The following is a 24782-nucleotide window of genomic DNA, read 5'->3' as shown; positions in this document are numbered from 1 at the left end:
CTGTCGGAGGGTGAGTGACCAACAGCTGGGACTTCCCAGCCTGGTCTGCAACGCCCTGGGCCCACCGGCCCCACCCCCCGCCCCACCCTCCACCCCAACCCCATAGTTTCACTTTCAGAAGGGCTCCCACTCCCTTTCCATTCCAGACACTATCACTCCAACCTTTGATTCCCGGCCGTCCATGGCGCAGGCTTCAGGGAGCATGCGAGGGGAGGGGCGGGCCTTCGGCTCAAGGCAGTGGGCGAGGGACCCTGCAGGGACTGCTGGAGCCCGCAGCCCCTTCGGCAGGCACACTGGGGCCAGAGGCCAGAGGCGCCGGCCTGCAGGGGTGGGCGGGGTGTGGGAGGGGGACACGAGCCCACAGCACCCCAGCCTGGAAGTAGGGCGGTTCAGGGAGGATGTCACAGTGACAGCAAAGGGAATGTCATAAGCCACAGGCCATTCCAGAGGGCTTCAGGAGCTGGCGTGGAAGGGGGCGAAAGGAGAGAAGGATTCCCCTCAGGGGTGAGGAGGGATGGCCTTCTGGGCAGGGGTCAGCAAAGCTGTGAGCACAGGCCTCCTCCTCCACAGTGGATCAGGCTGGAGATGATTCGTGGAGAGGGTCACCAAGACTTCCCAGAAGAGGCAGGCCGCATGTCTTCATGGGGGGGGATTCCGCTGCTAGCATCCTTGGAAAAAACTTAGGGAAAATCCAAGGAGGACTGATCCAGGCCTGTCCCAAGCAGGCTGGAGCCGCCGGGGCAGGGGCCGGAGGAGGGCAGGTGGAGACAAGCTCGTGCGTTAGTGTCCGAGGGCTCTGCCAGAACACAGTACCACTGGCTGGGGGGCTTAAGCAGCAGACATTTATTTTTTCAAAGTTCTGGAGGCTGGAAATCCGAGATCCAGGTGTCAGCAGAGCAGGTTTCCCCTGAGGCCTCTCTCTGGGCGGGTAGACGCTACCCTCCCCCACATCCTCACACGGTCGTCCCTCTGTGCGTGTCTGTGTGTCTCCTGGTCTTAGAAGGACACCAGTCATATAGGATTAGGACTCACCCTAAATGGCCTCATTTTAACTTAGTCACTTTCTTAAAGGCCTTATCTCCAGACATAGTCACCTTCTGAGGTACTGTTCGGAGTTGCGACTTCAACGTAAGAATTTTTTGAGGACAAAATCCAGTCCATAATAGATTGGAAGGCACCTGAGATGCTGCAGCACCCCACTGCCATCTGCAGACAGGCCAGATTGGACCCAAAGATACCAGCACCTCCTCCAGGAAGCCCTCTGGCTTCCCACTTGAGTCATTAGCCCCCTGAGCCTTGGGTACCCCTCTGTGAAATAAGGTCACAAGAGTCCCAGCTCAAGCCCTGTGGGCTGGAGGGGCCTTTCCCCCTAGCTCAGGCTGGTCTGCTCGCTGGCCTCCCCTGTCCCCCATGCCTCCAGCAGTCAGAAACCGAGAGACAGAGGGGACACCCCACGGTGACTGCCCGGGACTCCTCAGTGGGAGTCCCGGGGCCTCTGTGGAGCAAACACCCTCCACCCTCATTGTACTGGAACACCGACTCCGAGAGGCGTAGGAACTGCTCACGGCCACGCAGCCGGTGAGATGCGGCCAGGATTCCAGCTCCGGGTTCTGCCTCTGAGGACTCGGTCTTTCCACAGGGCCGGCCCCTGGCAGACCCTGGGGGCTCTTCAGGCTGACCTTCCTGGTCTCCAGTTCACTGGGCACGTCAGGGTCACCTCGTCTCAAGAGATGGGTCCCTGGAAAGCTGGTGGTGTCCAGGGCCTGGGGCGTTGCTCTGGGGCCTCTCCCCAACTCCCAGCTCCACCCCACGGCCATCCCAGCCTGTGCCCACTTTTCAGCATGAGACTCTGCAGGTTCTTTCATCCTGTCTCCACGCTGTGGTTCTCCAACCGTCTCAGTAAAAACCCTGCGGAAAAGTCCCAACCTTGTCTCGGAAGAGCCCTAGGCTATGGCGGGATGGCACAGGGTTGCTCTGCGGGGTCAGGAGAAGGCAGAGCAGAGGGGGCAGCTGGGAGGGGGGGGCGCAGCTGGGGGCCCCAACTAGAGGACAAGTCCAGCTGCCCTACGTGGGGCTGCACAACCTTGGGAGAGGCACCGGTGACTGAGCTTTAGGGTTCTCCTTCATAAAATGCAATTGTTGGCATCAAATGGGCCCACGGTAGCAGAGAACTTGGCTCCCAGGTGGGGAAGGGCAGCCCCACCCGGGGTTCCTGGGAAGCCAAGCTGTCACACCCCGAATGCAGATGCAGGAGGGGGCAAATTTCACCCACACCGCGGCCAGGAGCAAACACAGACCAGTCGGAGAGCAGGAACGGGCTTTGGGTCGGGGCAGGGGACGGCGCCTCTCTCCCCGAGGCGGATATTGCAAAGTTGAGGTGGCCCATCTCCGACCTGCACTAGGCAGTGACCCCAACCAGCCGCAGGATGATTCCCAAGGCCCTTTCCCCAGGTCGGGCGCGCCTGCCTGCCTGCCGGGGGCGGGGCCTCAGGAAATTTGGGCGGGACTACAGGGTGGGCGGGCATCCACTTCTGGCACCGCCCCCTAACGGGCACAAGCCCTTGCGAGTGAAGGTGAGTCGGCTGGGGGCCCTGTCTTCAAGGGACTGGGTCCTGCAGGCTGGGGGCCCAAGCTCCGTGGGGCAAACAGATGCTCTGCTCTGCTCTGCCCTGCCCCCACTGGACTGCCTCGGTGGGTCGGACTCCCCCCACCCCTGGGCTCACTGGGCACCACAGGGTCTTGGGACCTCCAACTATGGGGTCACCTCCACTCAAGGCCTGCCTGGTAGATGGTGGGCTCCAGGGTGGTATTGTGGGTACCACTCAGGCCTGGGGCTCAAGGGACCTGGATTCTGTCCCAGCTCAGCTACTTGTCAGCTGTGGGACCTTGGGAAAGTCCTATATAAATGGGTGTAACACTGTGCCCGGGAGGGCCCCGAAATCTCAGTAAATCTCAGGCCACACCCTGGCTGGCCCACCTCACATTCCGCACCAGGAATATGGTAATCATCCCTGTTTGCTCAAGTGCCTTGCCCCATGTCCCGTGTGTCAGTCTGCAAGTCCTGGGGTGCTTCCTGTGAACTGTCTGCCCCCCTCCCATGTCCCTGTGGGACCACAGGAGGGCTGGCAAAGAGGGACAGGAAGGACTTGGAAGGGCAGTCCAACGCCTCTCCTAGAGACCTGGGGGGACTAGGGAGACATCTGGGAGTGTGACCGTGGCCCATGGGGCCACGGGGTTAAAATTAAAACAGGCTGCCGGGGCCAACTTCCGCACCTCCGCCTCCCACCTCTCCTGCGTTTGGGGGGTGGGTTATTTTTAGAAGGAAGGCGTGCTGGAGAAAGCACCTTATTCATCCTTGAGGGCAGCAAGGCCTCCAGGAAAGAACAGAAGGGCCTGTGTATCCTGCCTGCCCCTCCGAGCTCACCAGGGCCCTGTCCCACCCGACCTGGGCCCGAGGACTTTGTTGAGCTAACATTTATGCAGGGCTGCCTCCTGCCAGGCCCTAAGCTTCCTCTGTCCTGGGTCAGGCTAGCCAAGGGCAGGGGACCAGAATGGGAGGTGGGCGGCACACCTGGGCCCAGGCAGTGATCAGGTTTCTGCCCCCCATTCTAACCCCAACCAGCCAGGAGGGCTCCCCTTGTACAGAGGAGGGACAGAGCCAAGAGACAATGTCGCTGGACCCCATGGAGGGACAGGACCCTCACGTGGGCCGGAAGAGGGGCCTCCACACCCAGCCCCAGGGATCCCGTCATAGCTGGGGCCAGGACGAGCCTTGGGTGCCTCTTTCACACGTCAGTGCTGTTCATCTGCAAAGTGGGACTTTTGCAAGGATTTAATGAGATCCAGCCTGGTATAGGACACCCCGTCCCATGGACCATTCCTGTGCCCCAGGCACCCAGTGAGGAGGGGTGTGAGAGGAAGGGATCTTGCCCTCAGGGTCCGGCCAGGGCTGGAGGCCCCAAGGAGAGGTGGGAGGGCCACCCGGAGGAAGCTGGTCCTGCCTTGGGCGGTCCCAGCTGAGGCCGAGCAGAGCAGAAGCCTCTGGGCAGGGGAGCCCGAGGAGCAAACTCCACGGCCCCTGGACGGCCCCACCAGCCACCCCACCCCCAGTGCAGAACACCCGCGTGGTCCCTCACTTGGCACTCTGGCCTGGTCAGCGTGGGCTCCGAGTCACGGCCCTTGTCTGGAAGGCCATGGCAAAACCAAAACTGTCCCCAGCCCTTCGAGTCCCTAGCAAACATGCCCACCAGCCACCAGGAAGGGCCTTTATTTCTGCTTCAAACCTCAGGACAAGGAGGGCGTGATCCAGACCTGGGCTGTGGATGGGAGAGGGCAGGCCTGCAGTCCTGGCCAGACCCCGTGAGGCCGAGGAGGTGGCTCCGCTCCCCCCGCTCCAAGCGTCAGCCCAGCCACCCCGGGGCTGAGGCCCTGTCAGCTGTCAGCGAGCAGGGGCAGGGTCTGCAGGGCCCCCCCTCCCAGCAGAATCCGGCCATGCCCCTGTCGCCTCCCTAGGGGGCTTGGGGAGCCTGGTCCTTGCAGCTGGCCCGCTCACTGCTGGCGTCATCTGGAGCCTTCTCTGGTGCTTCCCTAGGTGAGGGGGCTGCAGAAACATAAAGGCCTCCGTGTTGGTGGGGCTGCATTTCTGATAGGCTTGCAAGGAGTTGGAGGGTCTGGGGGAGGGGGGGCGAGGTGCTTCAGCCAGGCAGGGCAGGCATGGCCCGGCAAGGCCCGGCTCTGGGAGCAGGAGCACTCCCTCCCCTGACACGTCTAACAGAGCAAGGAGGTGGCAGATTGAGGGGAAGTCCAGGGCCCACCTGGAGACCCTCCCCAGAGCCCAAGTTCCAGTGGGTACCCAAGGGGTGGTCCCTGGTGCCGCTCTGGGCCCTGGATGGAACCTGACAGAGGTTGAGGGGGCTTTGGGGAAAGGTGGGGGTTATGGCCCGGACAGGCCCCTTCTGGGCCCAAGCTGTTGGGGGGCCGACATCTGAGGAGGGGGAGAGGGCAGGAGGGTGCTAGGCGGCCCCAGCTGAGGCCAAATTCATTTCCTCTTCAAGAGACAGACTCCCCAGGGGACGAAACTTCCCAGGGCACAGCTCACCCCTCATGTGCCCTCCACAGAGGCCCCCATTGGCCAGCCTGCTGTCTCTCCCATGCCTCACACCTGGCCCCTGGAAGACCCCTCTCCTGCCCACACATCCTCCTCCTTCCAGAAGCTTCCTTGGCTCTGGCAGCCCCTTGGCCTTTGACCAGGCACCTATGGCCAGCAGGCGAGCCTGCTACCGGGCTGGCACATCTCCCCACATCATGGGCACCTGGGTCAAGCCTGCTCAGCACCCACCCCCTCACCTTTGAACCACACTTGTCTCTAAGGCAATGAATCAGGAGGGAGAGAAGAGCCGGAACTCTGAGTGGGAGCATTTAGTCCCGGGTCCAACAGACCCTTACTGGGCACCTCTCATGGGCCAGGCCTGGGGCCACCACAGTGGACGCTGTCCCCGTGTGCAGGTGGGAGGGGACATTGGACGGCGAGGGGGTCAAGGCCAGCAGGCCCCCAGGCGCCCACGCGGAGGCTCGGAGGATGGGCACACGGGAGGGGTGGGGGGCCCTGCTTGCAGGAGCGGGCAGGAGGAGCCCCTGCTTCTGACATTTCTCTTGGCACCCCCACAGCCCCTCACTCACCAGCAGCAACCTGGCTCTTGGCGGACGCCCTCAGGGCACCCTCCGGGGGCCAACGCAGCTCCCCACTCTCCACAGAACCCACCTCGCTGGACTCCACCACAATTGAGGGCAGCCGCTGGCCCAGCCGAGGGCCCTTCTCCTGGGCACCTGCCGCAGTCTGCAGGGAGGGTGGGCAGCGGTCGGGGTGATGCCGAGCCCTGGGCTCCCTGCTCCCTCCCACACCTGTCCTGCACTCTGTTCACTGGGAGGATCAGGGGCCCTCTCTGCCCAAGCTTCACGTGTGTGTGTGTGTGTGTGTGTGTGTGTGTGTGTGTGTGTGTGGCGGGGGCGGGTGCAGGTGCCGGCCCCTCCCCCATCGCACCACTGGGGTTGGAGCACTCAGCACCTGGGGCACCAAAGGGCACCAAATGGGCTCAGCCCTTAGGCCCATTTCACAGACAGGAGCCTGAGGCCAGAGAGGCCAAGGCCACACTGTGGGTGAGTGAGCCCAGGGCTTCTGTGCATCCCCAGCTGCCTCCTGTATCCTGCACATCCCCTTCCTGGGGTCTTCCCTGCTGGGACCTTGGTCTCCTCCCCAGCTCAGAGGAGCTGGGAAGCTGTTACCATGGCAACCGGAGGCTCTCTGGGCTTGCTCTAGGCTCATTGTTTGGTGCCCACAAGAGTGTGCGGGGGCTGCCTCCCCAAGCCCTCCTGGTGCCCTCAGCAGCTCCGCCTCCCATCCAAGGCCTTCCGAGGTAGGGGCCTGAGCTGCAAGTGACGCCACAGCAGCTGACGCCTGCACTGTCCCGCGTCCCTCCGCCCCTCTGCCCCAGCAGGCCCCCCTTCCTGGAGCTCCCCACCCCACAACTCTCTGATGTAGACCTGCTTGGTGCCTGGCCCCCTCCCCCAATGGCGTGAGCGCCTTGAGGAAAAGCAAGCACACAGCTGCAGGGTTTTGCTAAATGGCTCGGAACCCCCACAGCAGGACCATCTGAACATGTGTTTAAATGCACATTCCTGGGCTCGAGCCCAGACTCTCCGGTGGGGCCCAGGAATCGGCATTTCCGCCGGGTACCACAGGTGACCCCACGGGGCTGGGACATCTGTGGACTCAGAGGAACGGCAGTGCAGGGACCTGGCCACGCCCCAGCGACCGGGCCATCCCGGCTCCTCCTGCTAGCATTGTGGGTCCTCCTGGAATCCCTCCCCACCTGCCGTTCTCCTCCCTGTCCTCCTCTGCGAAGGCCCGCTGACCCCCAGCCGGGGCGCTCCTCGGCCCAGAGTGTGCCACTGGGATGGGGGAGGTCCAGCCAGCGGTGCTTGGAGGTCTAAGGCTTGGCGTCCATCTGTCCTGCCAGGGAGGTTGGCCCCCGTGTGACTCTGGGCCAGCCCCCTTCTCTAGCCCCACTGCCCGCGCGCAGTGCCAACACAATGACAGTGTCCCAACTCCAGAACGCAGAACATTAAGACTGCACCCCTCACGTAGGACTTCACTTTTTGGCTGCATTAACACAGCCCCCGAAAACTAGGGGACCAGGACAGGGGACTCTGGCATTGCCTCACCCAGCAGAGAGCAAACTGCTTTGGGGAGCAAACCCTAGAGTCCTCGAGGTCCAGGAGTGGTGCTGAGGAAGCCAGGGAGGCTCGGCCTTCAATTGCTTTATGCAGCAGACTTCTAGAGAGGAGCAACCGCCTCTCTCACACAGATGGGTAAACTGAGGCATGCCTCAAATCGCGGGCCAGGGCTTGAGCCTGGCTTTCTCCTGTCCCCCATGGCTGGCACACCCCAGGGCCCCAACTGCATACCTTTCCTGCTGGCCCTCCAGTCTCCTCCGCTGGACTTAGCTCTGGCATGGCAGGCTGGGGGGCAGTCATGCTGTTGCCACTGCTGGGGTGCACGAAGACAAGGGGAGAAACGAGGTGTCTGCTGTGGGACAGATACTGGAGTCCACTCTCCTCCTGGAAGCTTCCGACTGCTCCAGCCTACACCCACCCCACCCGGGGCCCACAGCCGCCTGCTTCAGCTGGACCTCTTGCACCCCTGCTCCCCGCCCAAACCCACCATTGGGGGGGCCCTGGACAGGCACCACCCACCGTGCCCAGGGTTGCAGAAGGGCAGGGGCAGAGCAGGAGAAGCTGACTCAGCCTTGAGACCCACGAAGGCTTCCTTGAAGACGGTCAGCTGATGTGAGGCCTGGGGGCTGAGCAGGAGGCAGCCAGGCCAGTGGGGAGGAGAGATGTCTGCGGCAGGGAACAGCTAGGGGAGGGCAAGACATCTGGGGACCCAAACGGGTTTCTGAGCCAGGAGGCTGGGAGCAGCGGGGGTCAGGTTCAAGTCAGCCAGAGGCAAAGGTGGCCACGTCCTCTCTGAGAGCGGACACTCCACACCCACTCTGGGCCAGGCCCTCGACACCCACAGCCAAAGGGAAACCGGCATCCTGCCTGCACTTGGCCATGCCCACTTGGGCCAGCACAGGGGCAAAGGAGCCCAGCCAGAGACGGCACAGCAAGAGTTTTGGGAAGAGAGACCCTGGCGGGCCTCATAGGCACCAGCCTTGGACTCTCCACCTGCACTTGGCCAGAGGCAGAAATGGGGGAGGGGTCTGGCTGGGAGGCTGCAGGGGGCCACAGGCGAGGGGGCAGGAGTGCTGGGAGGGACCTGGGGCAGAGGGAGAGCAGCAAGCTGGGGGATGGAATGCCTGTGAAGCCTTGCTGGTTGTGGGGGAGGGGTCCTGTGGGCACCCAGCAGAGGGGGAGGGTTGCTATTCTGGGATATGAGCTTTCTTTCACCAAACACCCAGCTGTTTGGTCAGGTCCTATTGAGACCCAGGGAAGGCTGGGAGGGGGCCATATGCCTCCACCCAATCCCAGAGCCGGAGACAGTGAGTGCCTAGCCTCCCTCTCCCAGCCGATGCTCCCGCATCAGTCCTTCCCCATGAGCCCCTCTTGGAATCCCATCCCAGGACTCAGAACCTCAGCTGGAGCCGGGCGCAGCCAGGGCAGAGACCAAGAGTCTGGACTCAGAGATCCACACAGGTTCGAGAAAGAGCGGAAAGCAGAAGAACCAGCCGGCCAGAGACAAAACAGAGGTGACAGGACTGGAGAGAGAAGAGGGAAACAGCCAGAGGGACCATGCAGATAGAGGGAGAGTGGCGGAGAGATGAGAGAGGCCGATGACAGAGCTGTCCCCTTGGGCTGAGCCAGGGGCCAGGCAGGCAGCCAGCAAGTCTTTAGGGGCTGCCTCCCCGCCGTCCGGCGCCGGGGTCCAGCGCGAGCGGCAGCATCCGCACCTCAAGGACTCCCACTCCCCACACCTCCGCCGGCGCCCAGGTGGGGCAGGCCAGGTGTGGCTGTGCACAGCCCCCAGGAGCACTGCTCTCGCCCAAAGCCCGGCGTCCGCAGCCGGCAGCTGAGCGCGGCCCCCACTCGCTCCTCTTTCCCCGGGGCAGCTCCGACTCGAAACCCCCAAACTCCCCTCCCTCCCCTCCCAGCCAGGGCGCACCGGGGGCGAGGGCTGGGACTAGCGTGGGGAGGGGCGCCCCTTGCGCCTCGCTCACACTCACCCTCCGGCGCTGGATGCTCTCGGGTCGCCAGGCTCGGCTCGGAGCTGCGAGCCTGGGTTCGCCCTCCCTGGCGGCCGCCCGCCCTCCCCCGCGCTCTCCGCCCACACGCGCGCTCCCGGCCCCTCATTCACACTCAGGCCCCGGGGCGCTTCCGCGCTCCCAGCCCCAGCTCCCAGGTAGCACCCCCGCCGCATCCTCCCTTTGACAAAACAGCATCCCCCAGAACCTGATCCCAGTCACTTGAGACCCCAAGCCTCAGGTTCGAGGTTCAGGAATTGGGGTGGGGGTCAGATTTCAGCGGGGCCAGATACAAGGAAGGAGGACACCCTCCAATTTGAAGGAGTGAAGAGAAGGAAAACAACTGGGTTGGCCAACAGGGTGGGGGCAGGGTGTGTTACTGCCCTGCTTCCTGCTCATCTTCATCCCCAATCCCATTCCCAAAAAGGAAAGAAAGCGTCCTGAGACAGTTTCATTCAGCCTGGTGTGCAGACCTGATGCCTGAGGCCAAGGTGCATGGCCTCTGGCCCACATAATTCCCCACCCTTCCACCATCCAGCATCTAACACCCACCATCCTTTATCTAACATCCAGCTTCTAGCCAACATCCACAGTCCACCACTCAGCATCCGCTCCTCCAACCATTATGCACCATGCACCACCTATCCACGAATCCTCTACCGACCAATCACCGTCCAGTCACCATCCCACATTCATTAACCTTCCAACCCCAACCACCACCCATGATCCAACCAGTATTCATTTCAGCCATGCATCCATCCATTCGCCACCCATACCCACTATTTACTAAGCATCCATACACCACAAAAATACCCATCAGTCCAACAATAATTCACCATCCATCCATCCACCACCTATCCACGCATCATTCACTGTCTAACAGCTTTCCATCAATATTAAACCACTATCCATCTACCATTCATTTATCCATCTACCATATGTCTGCTTGTCATTAATCAATCTATCATTTATCTACTGCCCATTTACCTGGATTTATCCCCTACTCATCCACTAGCCTCCATCTATACGATCAGCCACAATTCATCCCATCTACAATTCAGTTACCAATCACCATCACTCCTCCATTCATATTTCTATGAACTATGACCCACCATCCATCCATTCACTAACCATCTACCATCCACCCAACTCTTTTCCCTATCCACCACATACCTATCCATTCATTGTCCATCTCACAATATTCTCTATCCATCATCCAGCCATAATTCACTATTCATCCAAAACCCATTCAGGTATCTTCTACCATCCATCCATATTCATCCATTATAGAAAAATTTATTGCGTGCCTTCTATGTGCCAACTTTTGTTCTAGGGGCTGGAGATAGAGAGATAACAGTGAGCATTCAACCGCCATACTCCATCCACCATTACAATCCATCCACGATCCGTCCATTTATCAACTGTGCATCAGCTCCCACCCGTTACTCACTATCCATTTAATATCCATCTTCATTATTCATTCACCATCCACTTGCCATGTACCCATCTTCCTCCATTTATACACTAAACAATGCATTTACCATACACCACTCACCATCTACCATCCGTCCATCAACTCTCCACCATCTTCTTCACTTTTCACCTTTCATGCTTCCATTTTCTGAGATGTAGCCGTCTGTCATTTAATTATCATCCATTCATCACATAACCATCCATTCAGAATCCACCCATTCATTATCTTTTCATTACCCACCTTCCATCTGTACTCCCATAGCACACAAACCACTACCCGTTGACCTAGCAACCGTTCATTTGTCATCTTTTTCTCTACTCATGCACCATTCAACCCCTTGTACATCATTCACAATCCATACATCCTCAACCATACATCCATTCACATTTATCTGCCATCTAGCCATCCATTCTCTATGGATAGACCCATCGTAATCATCCACTTACTATTTATCCACCATCCATCCATGCTTCCATGATGCATCCATCCACCAAGCATCCACCATCCACCACCTATTATCTGTAATTCATCCTCTATCTGTAGATTCTCTCAGTATCCATCAGGCTATCAGTTTAGTGTCCACATCCATCCACTCTCCTTTTATCAATCTATAGTCTAGTTATCTGCTCATTACTTAACCAATGACCATTACATAAATGCATCCACCATTCACCATCTTCCATCGATCCACCATTTAGTACCTCCCGCTACCATGCTTCCGATACCTATCCAACCATTATCTATACACTCATCCACGTCACACACACACACACACACACACACACACGCACACACGCATTCTACATTGCATCCATCTTTCATCCATTAATTCATCTCTCCATCCAGTCATTCATCCCCTACCAACCATGCATTCACCTAGTATTTCACCCGTCCATCATTCTGCCCAGCATTCATCCGTTACCCCTATATCCTTGTTACCCATACACGTAAACGTCAGTTAACTTTTTTCACTTCTCTCTACCAACCATACCAATCATTCACTCACCCACCTATCTTCTCACCATTCCTTCACCCATTCAATCATAAACTAAACATGCATTAATAAATATTAATATGAAACACGTATTACTCAACGTTAGTGCTGGGTTCTAGGATCATCGAGATGAATAAGAGCCCATCCAATTTCATGGTCTGATGAATTTACAATCTGATGATCCAAAAAGGAGAGACAAGTCAGACAGAGAAGTGTCATTGTAAAAATATATGTTGTGTCTAAACCCTGGTGCCTCCCTCTCCTGGCCATAGGGAAGCCAGAGCTCTGTGCACAAGTTTCCCAGGGGGAGGGCCAGGAGCGGACATCACAGCAGATAGGCAGAGGCCTGATCTGGCCATGGAGGCTGCAGTTTGGGAGACCTGATGATGTGGGTGTAAAGAGGGGTAAGCCTGGAAAAAGAGGTTGGCAGAGGTCGTGCAAGACTAGGAACACCCGGCTAAGGGATAGATCCCTGATAATGGGTCCCTGATGACAACAGTGAGCTCTAGGAGGGTTTTAGGCAGGTAAGTATCCCAGTCAGCTAAGTTCTAAGCAAGTTCCACATGCATTTCTCCACTGAAGAGTACCTGAACCAGGCAACCAGAAGGACAGGGGCCTGCCTTAGGGTCACACAGCAATGCCAGAGTGGTGCCTGTGCCTGCAAGTGTACCATCCCTACACCTAGACACCCTGTGTCAGGAAAGTATATGTTGGCATGCTCCCATTTACACCCCCCAACCCCCAAAAGGCCACTTTCCACTTGGGGCAGGAATTGCTCTTCCTACTTGTTAATGAGGGTGCTAGCTGTCACCTAGGGTGTTGGTTATCATCCAAGGTGTTAGCTGACAAGGGCCTCACGGCTCCTGGGGATTGCTGCTAACAGGCTTCTCAGGAAGTGCTCAAGGCCCTTGAGGCAAAGGCTCTGGTGGTGGAGCAGCGGGCTGGGGACAGGGAGTATCTTTAAGGACAGGCCTGGAGGCCCATATCTGAGCCCGCAGAGTCAGCCTTGGGGCCCATCTTTGCCTCTAGCCTCCGATGGTGCTCCTCCTCCTCCTGCCCGGCCTCCACCAGGAGACGGGCAGATCTGGAAGCAGGAGCCTTGTGTCCTGGCCTCACTCAACCTTTGCTGTGTATCCTTGGGAGGCCCTGCCCCTTTCTGGACCTGTAGTCCCTACCGACGTAGTAGGAGGATAGAGTGGACCAAGTGAAGAGTAAGGACCAACGATCTCTGAGGTTCCCGCACTGATGGCCGCGGTGAGACTAGAATTATGCCCTTAACCACCCCCTTACCACACACACCCTCCAAAGCTTTAATGGGGGTGGAGGGCAGCCTGCCCCCATGGGCTGGGGGTAGCCAGGGCAGGTGGAATCCTGGTTTCTGGTCCAGGAAGGTTTGCTCTGCGCGCCCTCTTGCGGCCATTCTTGGGTAAAACACCCCAGACTCCCAGATGGCCGCCGCAGGGTAGCGACAACACAGCAGCTTTGGGGTGTTAATTTGAAACATTTAATATTTTGAAGTGGGACACGAGCACCATCGGCCTGTTCTTTGTCCTCACGTGCTGATCCTCGAGAGGCAGGTTCAGGACTGAGCCTCGACGCCCTTGGTCCTAAGGGTCCTGACTAAATTACCCCAGGTGAGAAGAGGACCGGCTAAGGGATGAATTGGCCGAGATGGTTAAGGAAAGGTCTGGCCGGAGAAAACCTCCATCCCCTTCTACTGACCGTCTCATCTCAATAAAATTTCCACCTGTCTGGCACCAACACTAAATCTTCAGCCCCTCGAGATTGGTTGACTGCACAAAGTTTCAGGACGTTTCTCTCTAATGCAAATAATCAGATTTCAGAGCTTTTATTTTATTTTTTAAGATTTTATTTATTTGACGGGGGGGTACACAAGCAGAGGGAGTGGGAGAGGGAAAAGCAGGCTTCCCACTGAGCAGGGAGCCTAATGTGGGCACGATCCCAGGACCCTGGGATTATGACCTGAGCCTAAGGCAGACGCTTAACGACTGAGCCACCCAGGCGCCCCAGATTTCAGAGTTTTTAAAATGTCATAATAAGAGAATCACACCAACAGAGGCAGTCCCAGGAAGCAAGGGTGAGCAGGTGGGTGGGCACAGTGCAAAGCACCCTTCCCAGGGTCTATAGGACCCAGGAGCCTCCAGCGTTGCCATCAGCCACCACCGCAGCATCCCTGAGGCCTGCAGGTGTGCCCTGGGGCAGAGGGGCGGGGTGGGCGGGGTGGGCGGGGAGGGGGGAAAAAAATCTGTCCTCCCTGGGAGGCTGGAGTAGGGATAGGAGAAAGACGCGAGCCTGTCCTCCAGACCTGAACCGCCCTCCCTTGACCTGCACTGCGCAGGACTGAGCATGGGGGGTTGGGGCGTGTGAGGGAGTCGGGGTGAATGAGGCTGGGTGTCACTTGGGCTGCCAGGCCCATCCCTTCGGGGCTCCAGGAGGCTGGGGTGGGCGTTCCCGGTGGGCCGCGGGGCTTCGCTCCAGCACCCCTCCCAGCCTGGGAAACACCGCTCAACGTCCAGGGACCTCCCCGATGGTGGGCGAAGGGGCGGCCATGCGCACCAAGAGAGCCTGGGGGCGCCCCATCCCTCCGCCCCATTCCCCACGTCCCACTCCCCACGAAAGAGGGAAAGACAGCTGCACGGACGACCCGCCTGGGGGCTTCGCTGCCCTCAGACGGGCGCTGTCCGATGCCCCGCTCTCCCCTCGGACCAGGTGGCTCAGAGTCTGTCTCCTGGTCTCAGTTTCTCCAAGCCTCGGGCCCTCCCTTCCTCCCCGCGGGGACGGGTGCAGATTCCCGTCGCCGGAGCCAGGGGGGATCCGGTTGACGTTCCTTCCCCACTCAGCGCCGCCGCCCGCAGCCTCTACCCCTGGCACATCAGGAAAAACTGGGGCTCGAAAGGAGGGGGTCGCGGGAGAACGGGAGGCAAAGCCGTCCAGGCTCCCTGGCGGGCGCCCCGCACAGCACAACCCCCTGCGCACTGGCGGAGGAAGGGGCTTGCTCCCCATTTCACAGGCCGGGGAGCCCGCTGGTCCCCCGCGCAGGCAGCTTGACTCCGCGGGCCCATCCGAGGTCTGTAGCGGGTGGCCTGAGAGGAGGTGACGGTGCTTGATTTCGGGCCTGAAGGACAGGTGACATTGGACAGGTGGGGATGGAAGCGAGAGAGGCAGCCCAAGTGTGGGGACTACGACCAGGGCAGGCCACAGTAGGGCTGCTGCCGGGACCTGAGGCTGGTCCCACTGCAAAGCTGACCCAGGCAACGGGGATGGAAGAGAGCTGTCCAAGGTCACGCTGCCCGCCGAGGTCACCGGGGCAGACGTCATCCCACCCGCGTCCTGCTAGCAGGGCACTGGCCCCACCCCACTCTGGGCCCACCCACCACTGGGGACAGTGCTGTCGCCAGTCCTTCCAGCTGCCTCACCCCAACCCACCCCCAGAAGGTGAGGGTGGGCAGGATACCTGGTGGTGGGGTGGGGGTGGGGTGTCAGAGTTTTAATGTCTAGAACCTTCAGAGGTCTACCCACTGCCAGAAGCAAAGGGCAGGACCCGGCTGGCCATCCTCAGAGATCCCAGGTCTCACCACATATGGCCACCCATCCCCACCCCACTAAGCCACAGCTCCTGTTCACAGAGGTGGTGACAGACCCTTCTCCAGGAAGCCTTGGTAAATGAGCAGTGCCTGCCATGAGCCACCTTTGTGTAAGACACGTAAAGTTTAAAATAGGTGCCCCTTTAATGCACACAGACGTTCGTATAGCGTAGCACGGTTCTGGGGTGGATACACCGGAATTCTAGCAGCACCTCCTGTGTACCAGGCCCTGCCTGGGGGCTTTGCCTGGCTCATTTAATCATGGACACCCTAGAGGGAGGGTATTTTATTATCCCATTCTATGGAGGAGACAAAGGCACAGAGAGGCTGAGAAACCTGCCCAGGGCCACAGAGCTGAGTGCAAGGCAAGGCTGGGATTTGGAGGGGGCACACGAGACTGCTCACCGCCTCGCTGGGCTGCCGCTCTGGCTTACTGGGGTACTGGGGCGCGGGGAGGTGGGGAGGCACACCTCTCGCGGTACCTCCACTTACCACTGGCCACACCCCAGTTGGGACGCGGCCAATCCGGTCGGTCCGCCAGCTCTCACCGTAGCCCTGGGAACAGGTACGGGCTCAGACGCAGACGCCGAGAGGGAGGGGGCTTGCCGCAGGGCTCACCACGCAGAATTGAGCGTGGGACTCTGTCTTCCCGGCCCCTCCTGCCTTCCAAGACCAGGGGCCGCAGGCGAGCCCTGGAGTCGTCCCTCTCTCCACGCCCCGGGGGCGCAGAGTCCCTGCAGACCCCGGGGGTGGGGGTGGGGGTGGTGGCGGGGTTGTAGGCCCTGGGACCGCTCAGAAACTGCCCACTCCCCGGCAGCCTCCCGTTAATCGATTCTTCGGGCCGGCGGAGGCTGGGCTCTAAAAGCCCCCACGTGAACCCTCTGCGCGCTGGGGGGCAAAGCCGTGACCGCGGGCCCGGGGACAGGCCGGACCGGAGCCAAACGGCGCGGGGGTGGGGGTGTGTGTGTGGGGGGGGGAGAGGACGGCTCTTCCTCCCAGCCCCGCCTGCGGGGTTCAAGGCCTGGAGGCCGAGCAGGCTGAGTGATGGGACCTGGCACCCCCCGATCCTGCCGGCCCCTGAGCGGGGAGCAGCGGAGGAGAACGCACGCCCAGGCGCGGGCACTCCCGTACTCCCGTCGCCCCCGAACCCGGCCCCCGCAGCCCCAGTCGGTCCCGGCCCCCCCCGCCCCCTCCCCCCACGGCGGGTCCTGCGGCGGCGCGGGCCCCCGTTTCCTCCCGCGTCCATTCACCGAACGCGCAGTGCGACAGCTGCCGCCCCGGGCGCGCCTCGTGAGTGCGAGCAGAGGGCCCCCGACCCTGCGCCCCGCGGCGTGCGCTCCGCGTGGAGGGGAAAGGCCGGAAGGACCGGCGCGAGGGGCGGTGCGGGCCGCGGGCCCTGCGGGGAGGGGCCCGGCCTCCGACTCCCTGACCCGCGCCCAGTCCGCAGGGAGACTCGCGCTGGGGGTCTCGACGGCCGATTTAGGGAGCTGGTCCTCCGAGCTCGGCGAGGGGCGCGGGGCGGGTGAGAGCTACTGAGGATAAAGGAGTTGTGAAGTGCCCTGTCCGCCCACCCCGCGCATTACCCCCACTTAATCCGCACGAGGTGGGGAGCATTAGACCCATTCAGCAGGTAAGGGGTAACTTGCTAATGGGTTTCGTTCTTCCGCTGGACGCAGTCAGGTGAGGCAGGGGACTGGCCACGGGGGTGTCCCAAGTAGGTGTCACCCTGAAGGTGACCGCACCCTGGGTTCCCTCTCTCTGTTCCGGGGGGTGGGGCGGTTCGTGCCCACCATGGCCCAGAACAGAGGCCCTGGAAGGAAACGGAATCAGTCCAGAGCCCCTGGGCTGGTTCTCAGTCTTGAGCATGCGGCGGAATTACGGGGAGGCCCCTCTTCCACTGGTTCTGGGTCAGTGAGTCTGACGTGCATTTCTAACAAGTTCCCAGGGGGCGATGCAGCTAGTTGGGTCTGGGGGCCGCACTTTGAGAACCACAAGGTGGAAGGGGTGGCAGAAGGACAGGAATAGCCTCAGTCTGACCCTCCTAGGCCTCCACGGTCCACATTCCAGGCAGGACATGTCAGCCTTGCAGCCTGGGGACATCTCTGTGCTCAGGGGCAACACTCAGGCCTCTGCTGGCCACACAGACTTAGAGGAAGTTCTGACTCGGCCGGGTGCCCCTGGGTGGGTCTCTTGGCCACTCAGAGCCTCAGTTTCCTCAAACATTAGCGAGGAGGAGAACAAGACCGAGCGCAGACAAGCAAGAGGCTGCGTGGAAAGTGCTCGACAGATAGAAGTCTCTGGGTTATTCTTTTTTCCCAGGAGGGGACACCAGCCTGGTTTAGAAGGTCTAGAAGGAGGGCCTTGCTACTTTGGGGAAGGCAGCGTGGTGGGCCAGGGCCAGCTCAGAAGCAGGCCCGCTATTTCCCAGCAGCTGCTTCACTTCCCCGAGCCTCGGTTTCCTCTTCTGAAGCAGGGGGCCGTTCCTGTCCCTGCCTCACTGAGTTCTCAGCGGGTTGGTCTGCAAAGCCATGCACAGAGCACTTGGAGTGTTTTCAGGTTTTGTGGCGAAGCCTTGGTGTCCTCCCCCAAGCTGCCCCCAACACGCGTGCACTCTGGATGCCTCCTCCCTGACTCCCTGGTCCGGCCTGCATACGTGCTCCTTCCAGGCAGTGAGTGGTTCTTTCTGCATTGCTGTAGGCTCTGGAACAGAAATCCTAGATTGGAGGCTCCAGAGGGCCCCATGTATCCCTGAGACAGTGGGGAGCCATGGAAGGCTTCTGAGCAGGAGAGATGTGGTCAGAGCCAGCCTTTGGGAAGATGCCTCTGGCCATGGCAGAGGGCGGGGGAGACTGCCAGGTAGGGAGGCCAGCAGGGCAGGGAGGCGGTAGTGCATGCTGTCTCGATCACCACCTTGTCTCGCCTTCCAGCATCGTTGCCGTCAGCAGCCACTATCTGTAAGTACCACCGCAGGACTTTTGCATAGAAGGTGCCCAGTGGGACTGCAGGCTATGGCCATGACCTCTGAAGTCTTGCAGCCTCTGCAATGCGGGGACTCCATGTCCCTTTCAGATGAGGAGCTGGGGGTCACAGAGTCAGCCTGCTGCTTCTGGTCTGGTCCTCTCACTCAGCCTGCAGAGCATCCTGCATGGGCAGCTGCTGGGCACTGCTGGGTTCAGTGCTTTGGGATGCCGGGAACATTCCTGGAGGCAATGGGGCATCTCAGGCAAGGACATGCATGGGGGTATTAGGAGAGCAAGGCTTGCAAACTCACAGTCCGGTCTATGTCAAGATGCCAAGGAGACAAGAAGCAGCACGCTCGAGAGAGGACTGTCTAGCCTTCCCTCCCTCCATCCCTGCCACCCTCCCTGGGCTCCCAGCCTCCTTCCTTCATGCACACACGTCTCCGTGGGTACTTTCTTTGTGTCTGATCCTGGCAAGGTACTGGCTCATGCCCCTGATCTTCAAAGTCCTCCATGTTGTCAGCTGGGAGGTTGAGCAGGAGGACAAACACCCTTCCGGAAGAGCCACAGCCCAGAGACTTGGGTGGCAGGAAACCTCAGGAACCGCCACCAGGGTCACCATGGCCGCAGGACCCAGGCGGCAACTGGCAGGGAAAGTGGGGCCATTGCAGAAAGTTGCATCGGCCAGGGCCCACCCATGCATGTCTGGCCTGCCCCCTCCCTGCCGTCTCGTGCTGGCCACCTTCGGTTCCCATTCTGTGCCTGGAGAGCCTCACATGGCTTCTTCTTTCCTGCTCATGTCTTAGCTGCAGTGGCACCACGGGGCAGAGGCCTCCCTGGGTCCCCCATCTCTGTAATGCAGGTACCCCCTCCTTCTCCATCACGTTGCCGAGTCTGCTTTCCTCGAGGCCCTGGCCACTCTCCAAGATTCTCTCTCTCTCTGTGCCCTGGTCTGTGGTCTGTCCCCGGACTAGAGTGGACGTTCCAGCATCCATCTGGGACACGGCTGTACCCTCAGTACCCAGGGCTGGTGCTGGCACGTGGCAGGCCTTCAGCAGCTTTGGGTTGGTTGAATGAATGGATCCCCGTAATTTTTTTTTAAGATTTTATTTATTTATTTGATAGAGATAGAGAGAGGGAGAGATAAGAGAGAGGGAGAGCCCAAGCAGGTGGAGTGGCAAGCAGAGGTAGGGGGAGAAGCAGGCTTCCCGCCGAGCAGGGAGCCCGATGCAGGGCTCGATCCCAGGACCCTGGGACCATGACCTGAGCCAAAGGCAGCCGCTTAACCGACTGAGCCACCCAGGCGCCCCGATCCCCATAATTTTTTTAATGACTACATGGACCATTATGGATCTATGTGTCTAGGGTTGGAAGTTCAGGTTTTCATTATTTAATTGCAGGTAACTGATAATGAATATTACTGGTACATATGACTGCCTCTGTCAGAGTCCCAGCAGGGGCCCGTGAAAGCAGGAAATCAAGGACAGCACAAAAGGTGGCCTATTTACCAAGGTGTGGGCAGGGTGTGGGGCTCTCGGGAAGTGTGGGCAACCTCCCAGGGCTGGCAGTGGCTGAGAGCTTTTAGTACCCTGGGTTCTCCAGGGGCAGCAGGAAGGAGGGGTGGCTGGAACTTGGGGGCAGCTGCTTCAAGGAGAGGGGCCCCAGGCAGGCTGTGGCTGTAGTCACAGGGAAGGGGGAGGAGGGGGGTAGATAGCCGTCTGACTCTGCCCCGAGCTCCCCATCCTATAGGTGCAGCCCATTGGGGCGCAAAGCAGGCAGAGAGGGGCAGAGGGCACCTGAGAGGCAGAGGCACGCTGACCACCCTTGTGTCCTTTAGCATCCGCCCGGGTCCTATGCGGGAAATGTGTCCTCGACTGATCATCCTGGGCGATGCCACCCCGGAGTGTGCCATCCTGAGCCTAAGATGCCAGGCCTCATCACAGAAGGGGTGGGGGGGATGGGGGGGGGAAGACGGGCAAGCAGAAGACAGTCCCCATGAGGTCTGTTTGCAGGAGCACCTGCTACGAGGCACGCTCCTCAGCCACCAACCCCCATCCCGCCCTCTCTGCAGGCTCCTCAGCAGCGCACTGTTTGCTCGTCTTGGTGGGGTGACCCAGACGTTTGTTCCTTCAGGACCTGAGTCCTTTATGGGCCTGTCATGAATGAGCTCCCTTCCCTATCCCAGGAAGAATCGTTAATCACCACAGTGAAACCTCTGGGCTCCAGACGTCATCCCCTGCCCCAGCCCCGTGCATAGAACCAATGCAAAGTCTCTAATGCTTGGGTTCAGTGTCCCAGGCCCACAGTGCTCGCTTCTCTGCCTGCTGGTTCTGTGGCATGAGGAACCAGAAATAGCTGGTGGGGGGCAGGGGCAGCCTCAGCTTTAGTGCACTGGAAGCATGACTGTTTCCTGATGAAGGCATTCCTCTCTTGGACACCAGCCCAAGGTCACAGGAAGGAAAGCAGAAATTCTTCCAGTGTGTTATGCGGTGTTATAGCGAGAAGGAACAGTCCCACCTCCACTGCATGGCTCCCGCACCCGCGCATTTGGGCGGTGGAGGGATGGCACTATATCTTGCCTTGCGGGTCGAGGCACACACCACAGTCTGGACCGCCGGGACCGGGGTGTTGGCTCTCCTCCAGCACCATAACTAGTCTTCTGCAGACCATTCTACTATTCTCTGAAGCACCTCCTTTGGGGTGTCGGGGCACATGGTAAGTCCAGGGAATTTCATGGACATGGGCTGTCTGCCTGCTGTGCTTCCTTCACCAGAAAATGAGGCCTTCAGTCTAAGGCGATGCTGGAGTTGCCTTGGTGATGGATAAATAAAACATTCTCCAAGTCTACAAATGGTGGTGCTGGCAGAAGTGACGTGGCAGGAAAGGCGAGTACTGACCTGAAGTATGCAAGGACCAACCACTGCCCTTTTCATGATGGAAGGGGTCCAGCATCACCAACCTGGCATCTAGGCAACTGCCCGTCCCCCGGGGGAATGGCACCATAATAGGAGCTCGCTGTGGGGCCCTAATGTTGACAAGGTGGGCACTCAGCTGTAATGGGAGCCAAGTCAGCTTCAGTGAGGGAAGTCCATGTGGATGAGCCCCTGCATAGCCCCCATGCCTGCCTCCTCGGCCACTAGTACACGGGCCTGTTGAGAAAAGAGGCCGTTATCCTCACAATGGGTCCACTTGACCCACAAGAGCCTCCTCCACAGTAGATGCCCTTTGATGAGCATTCTGTGCCCATCCTGAGTGACCCATCCGCTTGCATTTCCCCCATAGCTCCTAGAAAAAGGTTTATTTTTTCCAAGTTTCTGATTGGTGAGCCAACCCACTAGCCACTGCCTGTGGATCAACCTAGAAGTTTTGCCTCCTGGGGAATTTTCCTTCACCAGTGCCTTTCAGGGTTTCTCCTGAGCGTGTCTGCAAAGCGGCAGCCACCCTCCTCTGGCTAGCTCCAGGCTGACCAATCTTTAAATCAGGCCCCACCTTCTCAATCCTTTTTTGATGGGTCACAGCCCTTCCCATGAGGGTGTAGCCATGGGTTCAGAAGAGTTGGTAAAAGAGTAGGAACAGACACCATGGAGGCTAAGCCACCTACTTACTCATGAAGTTTACTCGTTCCTCCCAGGTCTGCTTGGGCTCAGTCTCATCTTATAATCGATTGCTGCATGCACATACAGTTTTATGATTTCGTGGATAAGATACTATCTATTTTGTAACGGACAGCTTGGGTTGCATAGTTTCTTGGTGTCCATGGCCGGGTGTTAAGTCTCTGCTAAGGTCCAGCAGCAAGCTAGGAGCTGTCTTTGAACTGCAGAAGAGCTTTCAGCAGAAGAAGACATGGCCTTACTCCAAAACCCTGTGTGTATACACAGGGATTTTCCTATTGGGACTTCCCCGCCAAGAGTCTCCGACACACTCACAACAGAGGGTCTGGCTGGGTCATAGCGCTCAGGTGGCAGGGTAGCTTGCACCAAAGCCTGGACCTGCTGGAAAGCTCATTTGTGCTCTGGGTTCCACTCAAAATTGGCAGTCTTGGAGGGCACCCAGCAATGAGTCAGAGAAGCTCGCCCTAGCAATAAATGTGTCTATAAAATCCAACAAGGCCAGTCAGGCACTGTGCCTCTGTCTTCATGGTGGGCCTTCTTATGTCTGAAAACATTTTTATTTTCACCTTCATTTTTGGAAAGTTATTTTTGCTCGGTATAGAATTCTAGGCTGGCAGGATTTTTTTTTTCAATACTTTTAAAGATGCTGTTCCAATGTCTTCTCATTTATGTAATTTCCAATAAGAAATTTGATGTCATCCAGGGCGCCTGGGTGGCACAGTTGGTTGGGCATCTGAGTCTTGGTTTCAGCTTGGGTTGTGATCTCAGGGTCGGGAGATCAAGCCCCGCATCAGGCTTTGCTCTCAGCATGGAGTCTGTTTGAGTTTCTCTCTCCCGCTCCCGCTGCCTCTCCCTCCTTCCACTATCTGTCTCTCTCTCAAATAAATAAATAAATAAATCTTTAAAAAAAGAGAAATTTGATGTCATCTTTATTTTGTTCTTCTGCTTGTTATGTGTCTTTTTTCCCTGTTTCTTTTTTTAATAACTGAGTTTGAGGAATTCAATTATGGTGTGGCCTTAGTTCTTTCCCCCATGTTTCTTGTGCCTGGGGCTCATTGAAATCCTTGGCTTTGTGAGTTTATAGTTTTCATTGAATTTGGAAAATTTTAAGCCATTTTTTATTAACATATATTAAGCCATTGTTTCTTTAAATATTTTTTCTGTCCCTCCTCTTTCTTGGTCTTCTCCTTCAGGACCCCAGTTATCCATATATTGGGTCACTGGACATTGTCCCACAGTTCACTCATGCTGTTTGTTTTCCTAATTTTTTTCTCACTTTTATTTTAAATAACTTCTGTTATTATGCCTTCAAATTCGCTAACCTTTTCCTATATAATGTCTAATTTGCCGTTAATCCCATACCGTATGTTTTCGAGAAACTGTAGTTTTCATCCCTAAAAGTTCTATTAGGGTTTTTAAAAAATGTCTTTTGTGGTTTTATTAACTTTTTTTAAACATATGGAATATGGTTATAATAACTGTTTTAATGTCCCTCTCTGCTAATTCTAACATTGTGTAAGTTCTGGGTTGGTTTATTTAATTGGTTATTCTCAATATGGGTTGTGTTTTCTTGTCTGTCTGAATGTTTGGTCATCTTTGATTAGATGCCAGATAGTGTGATTTTATCTTTTTGGGTGCTGGATATTTTTGTGTTCCTATAAAATTTCTTGAGCTTTGTTCTGGGATGTGGTTAAATTTCTTCAAATCACTTTGATACTTTGGGGTCTTATTTATATGATCTTAGGCAGATCTGGAACTAATTCCCATTTCCAAGGCACAACCTTCTCAAGAATTCTACCCAATGCTGGTGAACTGTGAGTTTTTCTAGTCTGGCTGGTGGAAAACAATACTATTCTCAATCTGTGTGAGTACCAGGCACTGTTTTCTCTAATTTTCTTGAATGGTTCTTTCTGTAGCCTTGGGAAGTTGTCCCCCACTAGTGCTAGTTGATATGCTGCTGGGTACCCACTCTGCAGATCTTCAGGGTCCTTTCTCTGTGCGAGGTGCAGGTTTAGAGGGGGTGGCAGGCAGAGAAACCCAAGAACTGCCCAGCAAAGGAACAGTGACCCTTTGTCCAGTGTACATGTAATAAATTTATCAGAACAGTAAGCTGAAATTTGGTTGGGGGTGTCAAGAAACAACAAATGTAGAATTCTCAAACGAGGTGTAAGATTACCATATGTAGCCTGTCAATGGAAATGCAGGGAAACCTGTCCCACACCCTGGAATAAAAGGTGTGAGTATCTGATGATGTGGTCCTGCTGGGGCGTGGAGCATGGGGCACGCCTTCTTTTACCTGAAACCTAGGTGAGGGTGGCTTCCCAGGGATTCCTCAGAGAACTTAAGATGTGGCCCTCCATTTGGGGGCATTGTGGACTGGGGATGGACTCCCAGCTACGAAAGGAGGGCTCATGAGCTGCTTTGGGGGTAGAGTGTGCTGCAGTGCTGGGACCTGCTTGCTCTTGAGCATTTGTCAGAGCAAGGGATGCAAGAGTGTTTCCTGTGGACAGATAGGAGTCACAGGGATGGGTCATCTTAGGTCCTGTCTAGTGGTCCTCATAGAGGGGCAGAGGATCCCCTGCAGCCACCAGGTAAACACCCACCCAGGAAAGTGACACACTGCTCAGGAGAGGGAGCAGGGAGCCTGTGACTATCCCCAGGTGTAGGGGGGGGTCAGCTTATGCCCTGCCAGACCAGAGGTGAGACTGTAGCTTCCCTCCTCCCTGGTAGTAGCCCCAGGTGGGCGGAAGCAGGGCCAGGCTAGCTGAGGCTCAGGAAGCAGCAAGGAAGGCACCAAGCACAGCCCCTGTCCCCAGTGCTTATCTCATGCCCCCCGAGCTGGGTGCGAGGGGAAGATATTAAGTTAAATCAAGTTCCAAGGTGTCATTCTGCAGGCCTG

General features: G+C 57.8%; 1 protein-coding gene across 2 annotated transcripts; it reads right to left on the bottom strand.

Moving 5' to 3' along the window:
• Window positions 1-4263: 4263 nt before the first annotated feature.
• LBHD2 (LBH domain containing 2) lies at window positions 4264-9308 on the bottom strand. Of its 2 annotated transcripts, none has more exons than XM_073894895.1 (4): window positions 9222-9308; window positions 7465-7546; window positions 5680-5836; window positions 4264-4600 (listed from the first exon to the last, which is right to left on the bottom strand). In XM_073894895.1, the coding sequence occupies exons 2-4, from the start codon at window positions 7531-7533 to the stop codon at window positions 4509-4511; spliced, it is 318 nt and encodes a 105-aa protein (XP_073750996.1). In that variant the 5' UTR covers window positions 7534-7546; window positions 9222-9308; the 3' UTR covers window positions 4264-4508. The 2 variants fall into 2 exon arrangements, with proteins under 2 accessions (XP_073750996.1, XP_073750997.1); XM_073894896.1 differs by having other exon boundaries at window positions 7465-7585; window positions 9222-9251.
• Window positions 9309-24782: the final 15474 nt, after the last annotated feature.

The sequence above is a fragment of the Callorhinus ursinus genome, unplaced genomic scaffold (assembly GCF_003265705.2).
Source record: "Callorhinus ursinus isolate GAN/ISIS: 27379988/994484 unplaced genomic scaffold, GSC_fseal_2.0 scaffold8, whole genome shotgun sequence".
Lineage (NCBI taxonomy): Eukaryota > Metazoa > Chordata > Mammalia > Carnivora > Otariidae > Callorhinus > Callorhinus ursinus.
This window is presented reverse-complemented; position numbering and strand designations above follow the sequence as displayed.

Coding starts and splice junctions, on each gene's coding strand:
- LBHD2 (XM_073894895.1), bottom strand. CDS start 7,533: ATGACTGCCCCCCAGCCTGCCATGCCAGAGCTAAGTCCAGCGGAGGAG. Junction 5,837..7,464: donor CTGGAGGGCCAGCAGGAAAG/GTATGCAGTTGG, acceptor CCCTCCCTGCAG/ACTGCGGCAGGTGCCCAGGA. Junction 4,601..5,679: donor CAAGAGCCAGGTTGCTGCTG/GTGAGTGAGGGG, acceptor ATGTTTCTGCAG/CCCCCTCACCTAGGGAAGCA.